This window comes from Terrapene carolina, unplaced genomic scaffold (genome assembly GCF_002925995.2).
Source record: "Terrapene carolina triunguis isolate 2854851 unplaced genomic scaffold, T_m_triunguis-2.0 Scaffold131, whole genome shotgun sequence".
In the NCBI taxonomy this organism is placed as follows: Eukaryota; Metazoa; Chordata; order Testudines; family Emydidae; genus Terrapene; species Terrapene triunguis.
The window spans coordinates 13,963,729-13,979,315 of NW_020664482.1; the positions used below are offsets into that span (position 1 = coordinate 13,963,729).

General features: G+C 40.5%; 1 protein-coding gene across 1 annotated transcript in view; it reads right to left on the reverse strand.

Moving 5' to 3' along the window:
- The window catches only part of THOC2 (THO complex 2), a 109,947-nt gene extending 99,259 nt beyond the window's left edge, over nucleotides 1-10,688 (reverse strand). The window contains exons 1-2 of the mRNA XM_024195480.3: nucleotides 10,593-10,688; nucleotides 2,433-2,491 (exon numbers count right to left, since the gene is read on the reverse strand). Coding sequence (XP_024051248.1) covers nucleotides 2,433-2,491; nucleotides 10,593-10,660 — 127 coding nt within the window. The 5' untranslated portion in view covers nucleotides 10,661-10,688. The remainder of the gene's footprint in view (nucleotides 1-2,432; nucleotides 2,492-10,592) is intronic.
- Between the last annotated feature and the right edge of the window lie 4,899 nt (nucleotides 10,689-15,587).

Below are 15,587 nucleotides of genomic sequence, written 5' to 3' on the forward strand. Positions count from 1 at the left end.
GCAACTATGTGAACACTAGCAGGGGAAATCACACTCCTACCAAGCCATGTAGACACAGCCATACAAAACACCCGGTTGAAAATATTAAACATCAACAGTGTGCTCAATGAGTACTCAGATCGTGGATCTTTTTGACGAAACCCAACTACTCTATACATTTGGGATTACAAAACTCTAACTTGAAGTTACATTAATAGCATGGAATTGTTTAATTTCAGAGTTGGGCAAGAAGTTCTTAATTTTCTTTGAAGTAGTATTTCTGATGAAGGAACTCTAATTCTTCAGAGTTTAAGCCAATCTCTAACTATTAGAATTCAGGAGGAGACCTAATGTGGGGACATGTAACCCCAACCCTCCGTACTGCAGCAATCTTACATCTTCCTCCAAAGCATATGGTACTGGCCACAGTCGGAGACAGGATAATGAACTATATGAACCTCAGGTCTGATCCAATATGACAACTCCTATGTTCCTGTCCTCTGCTTTGAATCCCCATTCATTGATTACGCTAATCTTCAAAATGATCAGTTAGTCGAAGTCAGTCACCTAGACAGTCCAAGATATTTTTTCCAAGATCAGCTGCAATATTGAGAAATGGCGTATCTTCTAAATAAATAATGGTATTATTTCAGAAGTAGACGTTTGAGGGGGTTGTTTAAATTTTGGTTGGATATTTAGGATATTTGAAATATATAATTCAGAAGCATTTTATAGTAGGTCAACATATGCTCCAGAAATAATTTAAAAAGTTTGATACCTTAGTCATCAGATGAGACAGAAGCATACTCTATTACACTTACAGACTTCTCAGCTTAAATCTCAACTTATTCTGAGACAGAAACAGCATCTGGGGCACAGACTGTCCTATTTACTTGTATAGCACATACCCCAATGGAACCATAATCCTTGATTGGTGTTTCTAGGACACTACAATAATAATCATTAAAATACAACTAAATAATTTTAATATACAAGGGAAGCAGCAGTTGAAATTGATATAGAACTTACTCAGAATTTTAAGAAGTGCTGGTAGTAACAATTCACACAAAAATAATATAAATTAATCACAGTTTAATTCCTTTTTTTATTGAAAGCACCATTGTTGTATCTAAGCATCTAAAAAAAAGAAAATTTAAAGTGTTTTGTCTTCATCAAGCTAATTTATCTTCTGAAATAGATAACTAGGAGTTCCCCAGTAGACTGTGGGCCTGATTTCCTCTCACTAGTTTTATAACACAAAACACTGATTTAAATGGAGTTATTCCCATTTTGCATCATTGTGAGAGCAGAATCAGACCCTTTCATGTTTTAATTGAATGAGAATTGTTCAATTATAGAGACTGCATAAATTTCAATTTTTTAAGTATGTCACCAAATCTAGTAACTTTCCTCAATCAGAAGGAAATAGATAGCTTTATAAATTTCAATGAAAGTTTGAATCTCAAGTTTATAAAAGTCAATAAAGGAAGATGATGATTGAAAACAGCTCATTTTTGGGCCATCAGCCTTGTATTAAAACAATGACTTATTCTAAACATACTTGGGAGTTAAAATATATTTTTGCAATTTTACTTATTTGTTTAACATTAAATACTTTTTATTTTGCAAAATTAATTAAATCACATTTGTGTTTCAAAATAATAATCCCCTCTGCTTTTATCGTTTCCCAAGGCAACTGTTTTAACAAGATCCCCAGACACCACCTAAACAAAGTAAGCAGCTTTGCAGACTCCATAATATTGAATCTTTCTTTTCAGGGAATCATACAGAGCAAATAAAGCCAAAATTCAATTTCTCTTGTTTATGTTGCAAAATTATGCTTTTTTATTTGTCCTTGGACATTTTAATCATTCTAATTCTTAAAGCTCCCCATCAAAATTGTAAGCACACACATTTTAGAATGAACGTTAAAACCCTTTTTAAAATTGGAACTTTAGAAACTAAAACCAGCAATATATTTACCCAAGGAAGACAGAATTGGAAACTAAGAACTATAACTCTATAGGAGCAAACTGAACAATATGATTAAGAGTTTATACTTGCATTATTAAGCAGCTACTTCTGTACATTCCAAGCATTTCTTATATACCTAATTACTTGTTAGAATAAAACTCAGCTCTCCACAAAACGTAAGCAGTTGAGCTTTGCATATGGAACTTCACAAGGAGCTATGGTGAAGAAATCCACCTCCCTAACCAAAGACTGGTTACGGGTCTGCAGAGTGCTCCCTTTACATACTTCCTGTGTGAATGTTTGAGATTAACTGAATCTGTGTAAATGGATATCCTCCTGGCTGTATGCACTTAGCTCCCCCCTCCTTATTATGCAGCAATCACCATACATATTGACATTCCATCCAGGCACACATTTGGACCCTCATCAATTTCATATATATATACACACTCCAAGTATATTGGATGATATCAACTTACCTCTGAAAGTCACATTTTCATGGCTTTTATTTTCACTGAGCGTGCGGCATAATTGCAAACTGAAAAGAGAAATATTCTTTATACAATTTCAGTTTTCAAAATCAGTCATGAAGTTTAGTTACAAATAGAATTATATAGTACTGTTTGCTGTTCTATATGTATCTAGTTATTTTAGATTGGTTTGGCTTGTCAAAATAGTTGAAAACCAAAACATAATCTTTATTCAATACTTAAAGCTAAAATTAGGATCTTAATTTAGAAAAGTTACAAATGTAGTAGTACTTCCATACTCCAGCTTCTGGATTGCCATACTTTCTCAGCATGACTGCCAGAAAACTGAGAAATTAAGGCAATATAAGGACATGAAAGTAGGCAAGAAAGCACTGCCATTTACATAATATCGTTAAGAAGTGACATGCAAGTATCTTTCTAGTGGCCATTATTGAACTTTTGCCCATATGTATGTTTGAAATATTTGTTCACTTTTTAATGCTAGGCATTCACATGATTTCACAGAACATAATCCCAGCAAGGGGGAGGAGTGTGCACACACTACTAAGTATCTATTTTAATCTTTAAATAAAAATATAAAAAAAGATGATTATAGGCTGGAGGGTTCTGTCCTCTAGATCAGTGTCTGTGTTATATTGTGCAAATCCCTTATTTTAAAAAATAGGTCTACACAACAGCATTCTAAATAATCTTGTATCCATTTTAAAAACAACACTGTTGTGAAAGAGAATACCTTGTGAAAGAGAAGACCTTATATATTTGTGAAAGAGAAGACCTTATATATTTTAAGATTTTTGTTTGTTTGTTTGTTAATAGCTATCTGTGCACCCAGGTGGGGCTTTGACTTCAAAAATGCTCCTCAAGGGTTCCGGGATCTTCCTGCGCTGTTCTCACTACAAGATCAGGCCCCAAAACATAAGAGCAGAGACCTAAAAAATGTGTAAATGCCTACATTTATAAAATTGTAGTAGACTGCTCAAATCAGATTTTTTTAAAGTTTGCAAGAGAACAATTATATTCTTGTAAGGACCACAACTTTAGATATTACAATTCATTTCAGAGTTTGAGAGAATTAAAAATGAAGACAGCATCAAAACTATGCAAATTCTATATTCTCTCATAAAGATATATAAACTCATAGCAGTATGTTATAATGTAGATTATATATAAAAATATTAGGTTTCCTTGATATCATAACCAAAATTATATATTAACTCTTCTAAAGAAAGCTCATACAACAATCATAGCCAGTCACTCAGGCTGCTTGCAACCAATGCACACAACTCCCTTCCAATCTGGTCCAAACAGCTGTTCTATCAATCAAAGGATTAGGTGATTTTAACAACAAAAAGATATATATACTGTGTCCAACATTAAGAAAATGTGCAATTTCAAATGTAAATATAATGCAATAAGCAGGTTCACTGTACAGCTACATTATGGAAAGTGAAGGTATGGCTCAAATTATTATGATTACTTTTTTACTGTTACAGAAAACACAATAGATTCTCTCTAACATATCACATAACATGGACAGGTCTAGTTCTAACGTTGGGGCCAAGAAGCTTCTATTTCATTCTTTCACTAATAGTGAATTTTCTTCTATTCATTATTAACCAAGATAAATAGACCTTTAAAAGCATTTACAAAAATCAATATTTCTTCAAAAGAACTATTTCAGGCCATCTGATCTCAACCTAGTCTTTCTTCTGAGTCTACTATGTATTTTCTTAAATATTAAGTAGATTAATTAGTATACATTACAGTCAGTCTATGTGCAGTTATTTCTACTTTCTGCTTAAAATTAACAGTCAAACTAAGTCCCTGATCCTACACTGGGATCCACTCAGGCAGACCCTTTGGAGCACAAAGTCCTTCCGATATCAGTTTTTATAATGGATCAACAAGCTGTGATGTTAATGGAACTCCACTGTGCGCTGAAGGGTCCACTTCAGCAGATCTTAGTGCAAGTTCAAGGGTTTTAAGTTGTTTCTGTACTACAGACAAATATAAGCTCCCATCACATACGACAAACTGAAACAAGACTCAAAATATCAAGAATGCTCTTTCAGCTCATCTTGAAGATCAACCCATTGTTTAAGGTGGCCAAAGAAATTATTAAAGCTACTCTGACACACTACACGGTCCTGTATTAGTCTTTTAATTTACAAGAAAACAAAGGTGCCATTGTATAAGTTCAATGGATATGTCCGCCCAGTACCAAGCAGTGGCGAAACACACGCAAATAAGGGTATGTCTACACTAGGGGATTAATCCGAATTTAGATAATTCGAATTTGGGAAACAGGTTGTATAAATTCGATTGTGCGCGGCCACACTAAGCACATTAATTCGGTTTTTAACCACATTAATTCGGTGGTGTGCGGCCACACTACCCCATTTATTTTAATCACATTAATTCGGTGGTGTGCGGCCACACTAACCCTAATTCGAATTAACAAAATCGATTTTGGCGCTACTCCGCTCGTCGAGGTGGAGTACAGAAATCGATTTAAAGCGCCCTTTAATTTGAACTAAATGGCTCTGTTGTGTGGACGGGTGAAGGGTTAATTCGAATTAACGCTGCTAAATCCGAATTAATCCCGTAGTGTAGACCAGGCCTAAGATATTATGGTATACTTAGAAGGGTTAAGATACACACATGCACATTCTGCGTGATCATGTGAACGCGCGCATATATAAAAATGACCTCACCGTGAACAATGTTCAGTTTGGGTCACCTCATTTAAAAAAAAACACAGGACTAAAATAAAGTTACAAGTGTGGGAGCTTCCAAGAAGATTAAGAGCAGTTAGTAAGAAAAGAAAAAGAAAGACCAGCACTAACTAACCTCTCTCAAAAACAAGGCCTAGACATTACAAGTCAGTAAAAGAGCTAATTAAATTAGAGTTTATAATAGGGATGTACGAGTTTAACTGGTTAACCGATAAGCTTGATGCTTATCGGTTTCTGTTAACGATTAAACTCTGCCCAGGGTCCCAGCTGCCGTCCCGTGCGCCCAGGGTCCCTCCGGGCTGCCAGCCCCTCAGCCACCTGGCATCCCAGTGCGGCTGCCAGCCCCGCAGTCAGGCGGCAGTAGGGACCCCTGGGTGCAGGGGCCGGCAGCCGGGACCCATGTAAAACATGGGGGTGCTGCAGCACCCCCCACACTCTAGTTCCTATGGGTTAACGTTTAACCGTGTAACCGATAGAAATTTAATCGGTTACATAGTTACTGTTTTTACATGTTATTTACATCCTTAGTTTATAAAGTGTACAATTATAAATAATTATGAATAAGGGCTGTGAAGAATTTTTAGGAATCGGATGGCTGATCGCTTAGACTAATCTGTTATATTTTTATTTTTGATCGTAGCCATCTATGGATATGTCCAGAATCTTTATGATCTGTTATTTGAGTATTAATGTTTATGTCATAACAGTGTTAACTTTATGATATAGTATTTTTCATATTGCTTAGAATAATACATAGATTTAATTGTCTTAATCTCTTTGTCAATGCTGACTATAGATATTGCATTTTTTAAACTTACAATTCCATGATCCACTCCATGTTTTTTGATACATCTGTCATACTTGTTTATCAAAATAAACAAAGACTCTTTAAAAAGTACAAAAGATCAGACTAGCTAGGATAATATTTAGGGCTGTCGATTAATCGCAGTTAACTCATGCGATTAACTCAAAAAAAATTAATCACAATTGCTCTCATTGCTAAACAACAGAATACCAATTGAAATTTATTACATATTTTTGGATGTTTTTCTACATTTTCAAATATATCAATTTCAATTACAACACAGAATACGAAGAGTACAGTACTCACTTTATATTATTTTTATTACAAATATTTGCCCTGTAAAAATGATAAAGAAATAGTATTTTTCAATTCACCTCATGCAAGGACTGTAGTGCACTCTCTTTATCATGAAAGTGCAAGTTACAAATGTAGGGGTTTTTTGTTACAAAACTGCACTAAAAAACAAAATGATGTAAAACTTTAGAGCCTACAAGTCCACTCAGTCCTACTTCTCGTTCAGCCAACAGCTAAGAGAAACAAGTTTGTTTACATTTAGGGGAGATAATGCTCCCCACTTCTTAATTACAACGTCACCTGAAAGTGAGAACAGGTATTCGCATGGCACTGTTGTAGCTGGTGTTGCAAGACAGTTACATGCCAGATGCACTAAAGATTCATATGCCTCTTCATTCTTTGGCCATCGTTAATTTGGCCACAAATTAAATTTGTGACCGAACTCATTGTGGGAGAATTGTATGTCTCCTGCTCTGTGTTTTACCCACATTCTGCCATATATTTCATGTTATAGCAGTTTCGGGTGATGACCCAGCACGTTGTTCGTTTTAAGAACACTTTCACTGCAAATTTGACAAAATGCAAAAAAGATACCAATGTGAAATTTTTAAAGGTAGCTAATCACTCGACCCAAGATTTAAGAATCTGAAGTGCCCTCCAAAATCTGAGAGGGATAAGGTGTGGAGCATGCTTTCTGAAGTCTTAAAAGAGCAACACACTGATGCAGAAACTATAGAACCCAAACCACCAAAAAAGAAAATCAACCTTCTGCTGGTGGCATCTGACTCAGACGATAAAAATGAACATTTGTTGGTCCTCACTGCTTTGGTCCATTATCAAACAGAACCCTTCATCAGCATGGACATAGGTCCTCTGGAATGGTGGCTGAAGCATCAAGGTACACATGACTCTTTAGCGCATCTGGCATGTAAATATCTTAAGATGCCAGCTACAACAGCGCCATTCAAACGCCTGTTCTCACTTTCAGGTAACATTGTAAACAAGAAGCGGGCAGCATTATCTTTTGCAAATGTAAACAAACGTGTTTGTCTGAGCGATTGGCTGAACAAGAAGTAGGACTGATTGGACTTGTAATCTCTAAAATTTTACATTGTTTTATTTTTGAATGCAGGGGGGTTTTGTACATAATTCTACATTTGTAAGTTCAACTTTCATGGTAAAGAGATTGCACTACAATACTTGTATTAGGTGAACTGAAAAATACTATTTCTTTTGGTTTTTTTACAGTGGAAATGTTTGTAATCAAATATAAATATAAAGTGTGCACTGTACAGTTTGTATTCTGTGTTGTAATTGAATATATTTGAAAATGATCTAAAACATCCAAAAATATTTAAATAAATTGTATTCTATTATTAACAGCGTGATTAATCAGGATTAATTTTTTTAATCGCTTGACAGCCCTAATAATATTACAAAAGCCATCAACTCTCATGCTTCAGAGCATAACCTGATCACACACTTTTATACAGTATTATATAAGGAATAATATATAGTGGGCTGTTTACTTCTGCCTTTTGAGCATCCAGAACCGATCACTGTCAAGAATCAAAATACTAAACAAGACAAACTATTTGGTCTGTTTCATTAGGGCAATTCCCAACTTGTAAAATGATGCTTAAGTATAGCTAACTAATAACTTTGCCAACATATCATTTCAGACTGTGATCTTCCTGGATCTCATAAGCTACCCTACATTACCAGCAATTAATGAATTTTCTGTCTTCACCTTTTCTTCCTACTAACCATAGATTGTTCCCCAGACAATTCTTGGTTCTTATTTGAGTGAAAGTTGATATTTTGCTTCTGTTTTGCCCAGCCCCACCATGCTTAAAAACTAAACATTGGCTTGAGAATAGGCGCTTGCCCCCAATGAAAAAGATGGGTAAAACAAGTTTTGCTAACATTTATCACTTAGCTTTAGTTGCTAGAATTACAGGTGTTGTCCTTCTACAGCTCATCCCCTTCCCACAGTTTATGAACTTAATCAGTTATGCTATGTATTTAATTTAGACTGCAAGCTCTTTAGAGCTGGATTCATGTCCTAGGTCTTCTGCAAAGCACCTAGCACCCTTTCTAAGCTTCTAATTCTTCATTTCTAGAACTGTTACAAAATATTTTTGAAGCATTTCATTTCGGTATCTAAAATTAATGTAAAATGCAATCAATAATTGCTTTTCTTTATTAACAGAGGGGATTGGTCAGTGTTTCAGAATAAAAATTCTAGCAAAATTACTCAGTATGCACTTCCAAGGAAACCAGAATTTTGGTGCACAAGAAATCTTCTGGAATGTTTGATAAAGATACAATTCTTCACTTTCAAAAGATTTTAAATGGTAACACTGTGATAAGCCATCATGAATGGACCAAAATCATTTTATATTCTGTTTTGTTTTTTAAAATCATGGATTCAAAGGCTAGGCTAGAATACTCTCGTGTAACATATTTCTAAGATAGTCTGTCTTTTTGTTAGAAAATGGTTTAGCTGATCTGTATGAATCCTATAATAGCCAAAGACTAAGCTAATCCACCCCTTCTAAACTGCTGCAAATTTGCTTTTATAGCACTATAGAGTCTTCAAACAATGCACATATCTTTACACAATCAACTATGAAATATCTCTCAACATTAACTTTGTATTACCATCTATCATAAGAGGGTTTTCAAAAATGAAGCATATTGAACAGTTTCCTAACTCAAACATGAGTAAGAACTGGACTAGAAAAAAATGGTAAGTCTCGACATACGTGTCTTGTATGTGAAACCTATATTATATAAAAAATACTGTGTAATTTAATGAGCTATACCTATTTATATATTTTAATAGACATTGCTTAAGTATTACATTTGTATATTCCATTGTTCTTGCTATATACACACAAAAATTTGTAAACAATGGCTAATATACGGTCTCTATACTTATTCACTATCTTTCAAGTTTATTATGAATTCAGTTGTCAACATAGAATCCTAAACAGGGAAAGTTAAAAAGGAGTTTGAACTTTAGTTTCTTTATAGACCCGTCTACACTGCAGTTATTACTGTCAGGGGACCCTATTACCATACAGCTATTTCTTTATTTGGTCATAATACAGTTTAGTTTTTAGTATAGACCAAAACATGTTTAAGCCATGGTTATGTCAAGCCTATATATAGCATGATGCAAGGGCACAGACAACAAGGCTATTCCACTCCTTTCACTATAAAATGGAACAGGTCAAGGGAAGAATGGTGGTGTTTGCAGAGGGCCTCTACATTCTCCATTCACCTCACCACCTCTTCCCCTCATCCAGCTTTTGAGAGGACTGTACAGCTGTGCCAATTTGAGTAAGGGAAATTAATGATGCTGTGAATACTATAATGTCTCACTGAAATTCACCACAAAATATTCTATGCTTAAAATTTAACTTTGAAAGTGTCATCACTTTTAATAAATGGCAGAGAGATGGAAGTTTTTAAGAGCTCTTCAGATTAATCTACAATATTAAAAAACCTTCATCCCAAGTAACAAGTCAATGTTAAATTGAGGAGATTGTGAATTTCAAGTCAAACCTCCGGATCAGAGGCAACCCCAACACATAGTGGGCAATAAATACAATCAGGGAACCTGCCAAAGTGGAGACCTCTTAGGACTAGTGACAAGGCAGCTCTTTTCTCTGCCAAGCCCAATGGACCCAGATGGATTGGGGAGGGCGAAGTGGAACTCTCTTGGCACACAAAGCCCCCCCCCCCGCCGGAGCACAAGGGTGGAATGAACCATCCACGGTAGTGCCCACCCTGGGCTGGATCGGAGAAGAGACGTGGGCGTTAAATCCTTCGGATCGAAGGATTTCGGGGCTGGGGCCTTGCCGGGGATGCTCCGTATTGGGGCGCCTGACGCTTCGCCACTGGCGGAGACAGGCCAACTCGAGAGCCTTGGGCTCAGCCCCGCGAGCGGAGCCCTGGGGGCGAACGGGGGGCAACGCTCGGGGGAGCTTAGCCCAAGGGCAGGAAGGGGGCGCTTGGGACTCGCGCACCCAGAGCCCAGCGAGCTGGGCCGGCGGAGGGGGGCGGGTCACGCCCCGGGGAGGGCGCTAGTGAGGGTGAAAGGGCACAGACCCGGTAGGGGGCGCTGAGCCCTTTGGGGTGCGATATGGGGAACGCAGCCCAGAGCCCTGCCCTCTACCCACTGCGTTCCCAGCTCCCGGCCCCTCCGCCCGACCGGGCCCCAGACTCCAGCTCCTAGCGCCCGGCCGGCGGGCCCCGGACTCCAGCGCCCGGCCCCCTCCTCCCCCCGCGCGGCCCCGCACTCACAACTCGCTCTTGCCCGATTTCTCCCAGTTCTTTATCCACTCGGCAGGGAGCGCCCCCGCCGCCGCCATCTTCCCCGTGTGGCGCCGAGAGCCCGGATGGGGGAGCGACGGGCCGGGGTCAGAGGGGACGGGCCGGCCCGCCAGGCATGACGGGAAACGGGCCCGGGGCAGCCTGGGAGAAGAACGCGCGCCCTCCCGCCGAGCGGCAGCATAACACTCCAGCGTCCGCCTCCCCTCAGCGCGCGGCTGCTGCGGAGCCACGGCCCCAAACCTCCCCGGCCAGACACCGCCGGGCCTAGCGCGTCCCGACTCCCCCCCCCCATACTCCGGCAACGCCGGGTCCCCGACAACCCCCCTACCAAAGACATCGGTAACGCCTAACAGCCCCCCCAAATACACCGCTAACACCTGCCCCCAGCACTCTCCCCCCATACACCAGTAACACCCTGCCCCCTATACACCAATATCACTGGGCCCCAGCAACCCAACCAAATACAGCCAGCCCCCTGCAGTCCACCCACTGAATACACTGACCCCTTGTAATTCCCCTTCTAAATACACTGCGCCCCCAGTAAGTTCCCCAAATACACTGGACCCCTAACAACCCCCCTTAATACAGTGGGCCCCCTGCCATCCACCCACTGAATGCACCAGGCCCTTGCAACACTTCCCAAATACACTGGGCCCCCTGCAACCTTCCCTCAAAGACATCAGTAATCCTGGGACCTAACCAATCTCCCCCAAAGGGTCTCCTGCAGTCCACCCACCAAATTAAATTAATGGAGATATCCTATCTCCTAGAACTGGAAGGGACCTTGAAAGGTCATCGAGTCCAGCCCCCTGCCTTCACTAGGCAGGACCAAATACTGATTTTGCCCCAGATCCCTAAGTGGCCCCCTCAAGGATTGAACTCACAACCCTGGGTTTAGCAGGCCAATGCTCAAACCACTGAGCTATCCCTCCCCCTCCATCAACTTCCCCAAATACACCAGGTGCAAACAGCGGGCCTGCAGCAAATCCCCCCTCACAATGGAAACCCCCATTCTCCAGCAACTCCCCCTCCCCAGTGTATTACAAACACTGGGTGCCCAGCAACTTTCCACTAAATACGCCACTGGCCTCCACCAATCCCACAGGGGTAGCACTGAGCCTGTAGCAACTTCCCGCTCGTCTCTCCCTCAAACATCCCCATATCCTCAGCCTAGATTGCCATCCATGCATATGCCTGTGACTTCACAAACTTATTAAAATAAATTTATTCTTAGATATTTATCAAAAGGGCATCAATATGACTATCTAATTGAGTAGCTCTGTTCTAAAAATTTATAGTGGTAATGTTAATTTGTATTTAATGATGCAGTTGCAGTCAAGGCACTGCAAAAACTATTCTGATTGTGTTAAAAACTCATTTCATCCGTATTTGTCATACCAATAGTTTGATAGATATATTCTAAAACTATTGAAAAGAAAGAGTGATCCCTTCTTAAATCTTAGGGCAAGTCTATTCTACAAAATTAAGTCCACTTAAGTTACGTCGACACAGAGCCACTGCAGTAATTAAATCAGTTTTTCATGTCCACTCAACACCCCTTCTGTCGGTGGCGCATGTCCTCATCAAGAGCGCTTCCACCAATTTAACTGTCAGTGTGGGGAATTTGGGGGCACTGACAGCTGGAACCACGCAGCCCTGGGCTGACAGCCCAAGCCCTGCTGTGCTGTCAGTCCCAGGCAGCAGGCCTCTAGTTGTCAGCCCCGGGCGGTGGGGCTCTGGCTGTCAGGCAGCAAAAGGTGATGTAAGCAATGTAATGTCTACCCAGACACTGTGTCAACCTAACTACATTGACCTAAGCGCTATGCCTCTCGCAGAGGTGGAGTTATTAAGTCAGTGTAGTGGGCTACTTACATCGGTGGGAGCTTGCAGAGTTGTGTTGACATAAGTTGCTTTACGTCACCCTAACTATAGTGTAGTTATAGTGTAGACCACGCCTTAGTCTCAGAATTCAGATTTCAACATTTGAAGATTCAAGGATCTTTATTTTTTCTTTTTAAGCAAATGAATGAAGAGAAAAAGTAGACATTATGTTTAACTTTTTTTTTCAAAAAGGCCAAAACATGTATAAAAGAGCTAAAAATACATAAACACTTTACTAATATTGTCCTTCCATGTAAACAAGGTGCAGTGTGCCCCAATTTACCAGTTTTATGTTAAACCACCACTCCTCTAAACAACACAGCACTTGTGAGCACTTACTATAAAGCTAAGTAAGGTTTATTTAAGTAAGAATAAAGATTTAACAGGAAACAAGAGAGTGGTGGAAACAAATGGTTACAATGCAAAACAAAATCATAGAAAACAAACCGGAGTCTACACTTATCAATAGTTACCTTTCCTATCTAATAAAGTAGATTTCCTCCCCAAATTCAGTCCATTGTAGAGCTGGATGTTTTTTCAGTAAACAGGATCCAAAATGTTCATAGAATCATAGAAATGTAGGGCTGGAAGGGACCTCAAGAAGTCATCTAGTTCAGCCTGCTGCGCTGAGGCAGGACCAAGTAAACCTAGACCATCCCTGACAGGTGTTTATCCAATCTGTTTTTAAAAATCTTCAATGATGGCGATTCCGCAGCCTCCCTTGGAAGCCTATTCCAGATCTTAACTATTCATATCGTTAAAGTTTTTCCTAATATCTAACCTAAATCTCCCTTGCTCTAGATTAAGCCCCTTACTTCCTGTCCTATCTTCAGTGCACGTGGAGAACAATTGATCACTGTCCTCTTTATGTATCAGAGGGGTAGCCGTGTTAGTCTGAATCTGTAAAAAGCAACAGAGGGTCCTGTGGCACCTTTAAGACTAACATGCTCCCAATGCTTCTGTCAGTCTTAAACTAACAGGACCCTCTGTTGCTGTCCTCTTTATAACAGCCTTTAACATATTTAGAGAATGTAATCAAGTTCCTCCTCAGTCTTCTTTTTTCAAAACTAAACATGCCCAGTTTCTTTAACCCTTCCTCATATGTTAGGTTTTCTAAACTTTTTATTGTATTTGTTGCTCTCCTCTGGATTCTCTCCAGTTCGCCCCCATCTTTCCTAAATTGGACCAGAATTGGACACAGTATTCCAGCTGAAGCCTCGCCAGTCCCGAGGAGAGTGGGACAATTACTTCCCATGTGTTACATACAACATTGCTGCAGTGCCGCCCAGAGGGGGGGGGCAAGTGGTGCAATTCGCCCTGGGCCCCGCAGGGGCCCCCACGAGAGTTTTTCAGGGCCCCTGGAGTGGGGTCCTTCACTCGCTCCGGGGGCCCCGGAAAACTCTCGCGGGGCCCGGGCCCCCAGAGTTTCTTCCGCTCCGGGTCTTCGGCGGCAGTTCGGCGGCGGGGGGTCCTTCCACTCTGGGACCTGACGACGAAGTGCCCTGAAGCCCCGCGACGGGGGGTCCTTCCACCCCGGGACCCGCCGCCGAAGTGCCGGGTCTTTGGTGGCAATTCGGTGGTGGGGGCCCCCTGCCGCCGAAGACCCCAGGCCCCCTGAATCCTCTGGGCGGCCCTGCATTGCTGTTAATACATCCCAGAATGATATTAGTCTTTTTTGCAGCTCCATCACATTGTTGATTCATATTAAATTTGTGATCCACTATCACCCCCCCAGATCCTTTTCAGTAGTACTACCACCTAGCCAGTTATTTCCCATTTTGTAGTTGTGCATTAGATTTTTCCTTCCTAAGGGTATGTCTACACTACAGGATTAATCCGAATTTAGATAATTCGAATTTGGGAAACAGGTTGTATAAATTCGATTGTGCGCGGCCACACTAAGCACATTAATTCGGTTTTTAACCACATTAATTCGGTGGTGTGCGGCCACACTACCCCATTACTTTAACCACAGTAATTCGGTGGTGTGCGGCCACACTAACCCTAATTCGAATTAACAAAATCGATTTAGGCACTACTCCGCTCGTTGAGGTGGAGTACAGAAATCGATTTTAAGTGCCCTTTAATTCGAATTAACTGGCTCTGTAGTGTGGACGGGTGAAGGGTTAATTCGGATTAACGCAGCTAAATCCGAATTAAAGTCGTAGTGTAGACCAGGCCTTAGTAACGTACTTTGCACTTGTCTTTATTAAATTTCATCTTGTTGAATTCAAACCAATTCTCCAATTTGTCAAGGTTGTTTTTAATACTAATCCTGTCCACCAAAGCACTTGCAACCCCTCAGTTTGATGTCATCTGCAAATTTTATACACATACTCCTTACCCAGTTATCCAAGTTATTCATGATAATATTGAATAGTACCAAACCCAGGACTGACCCCTGTGGAACCATAGTTTGACATTGAACCAATGATAACTACTCTTTGAGTATGGACTTTAAACCAGTTTTTCACCCACTTTATAGTAATTTCATTTAGACCACATTTCCCTAGTTTGCTTATGAGAATGTCATGTGGGGATTTTGTCAAAAGTCTTACTAAAATCAAGATATATCATATCTACTGCTTCCCCCCCAATCCACTAAGCCAGTAACCCTATTGAAGAAGGAAATTAGGTTGGTTTGGCATGATTTGCTCTTGACAAATCCACATTGGCCATTCCTTATTACCCTATTATGCTCCAAGTGCTTACACATGGATTGTCACGAAAGCAGCCTTCCTCCCCAAGGAGTTTCCTTAGGCTTGGTCTACACTTACCCCCCAAGTCGAAGTAAGGTACGCAAATTCAGCTACGTGAATAACGTAGCTGAATTCGACATACCTTACTTCGAACTTACCGCGGTTCAGACGCGGTCCACACGCGGCAGGCAGGCTCCCCGTCGACCCCGCGGTACTCCTCTCGTTGAGCTGGAGTACCGCAGTCGACAGGGATCACTTCCTGGTTCGATTTATCGCATCCAGACCAGACGCGATAAATCGAACTCAGAACTTCGATCCCCAGCCGCCGAACTAGCGCGGCAGTGTAGACCAGCCCTTAGTGAATGGATGTAGAGAGTCTTTTCCT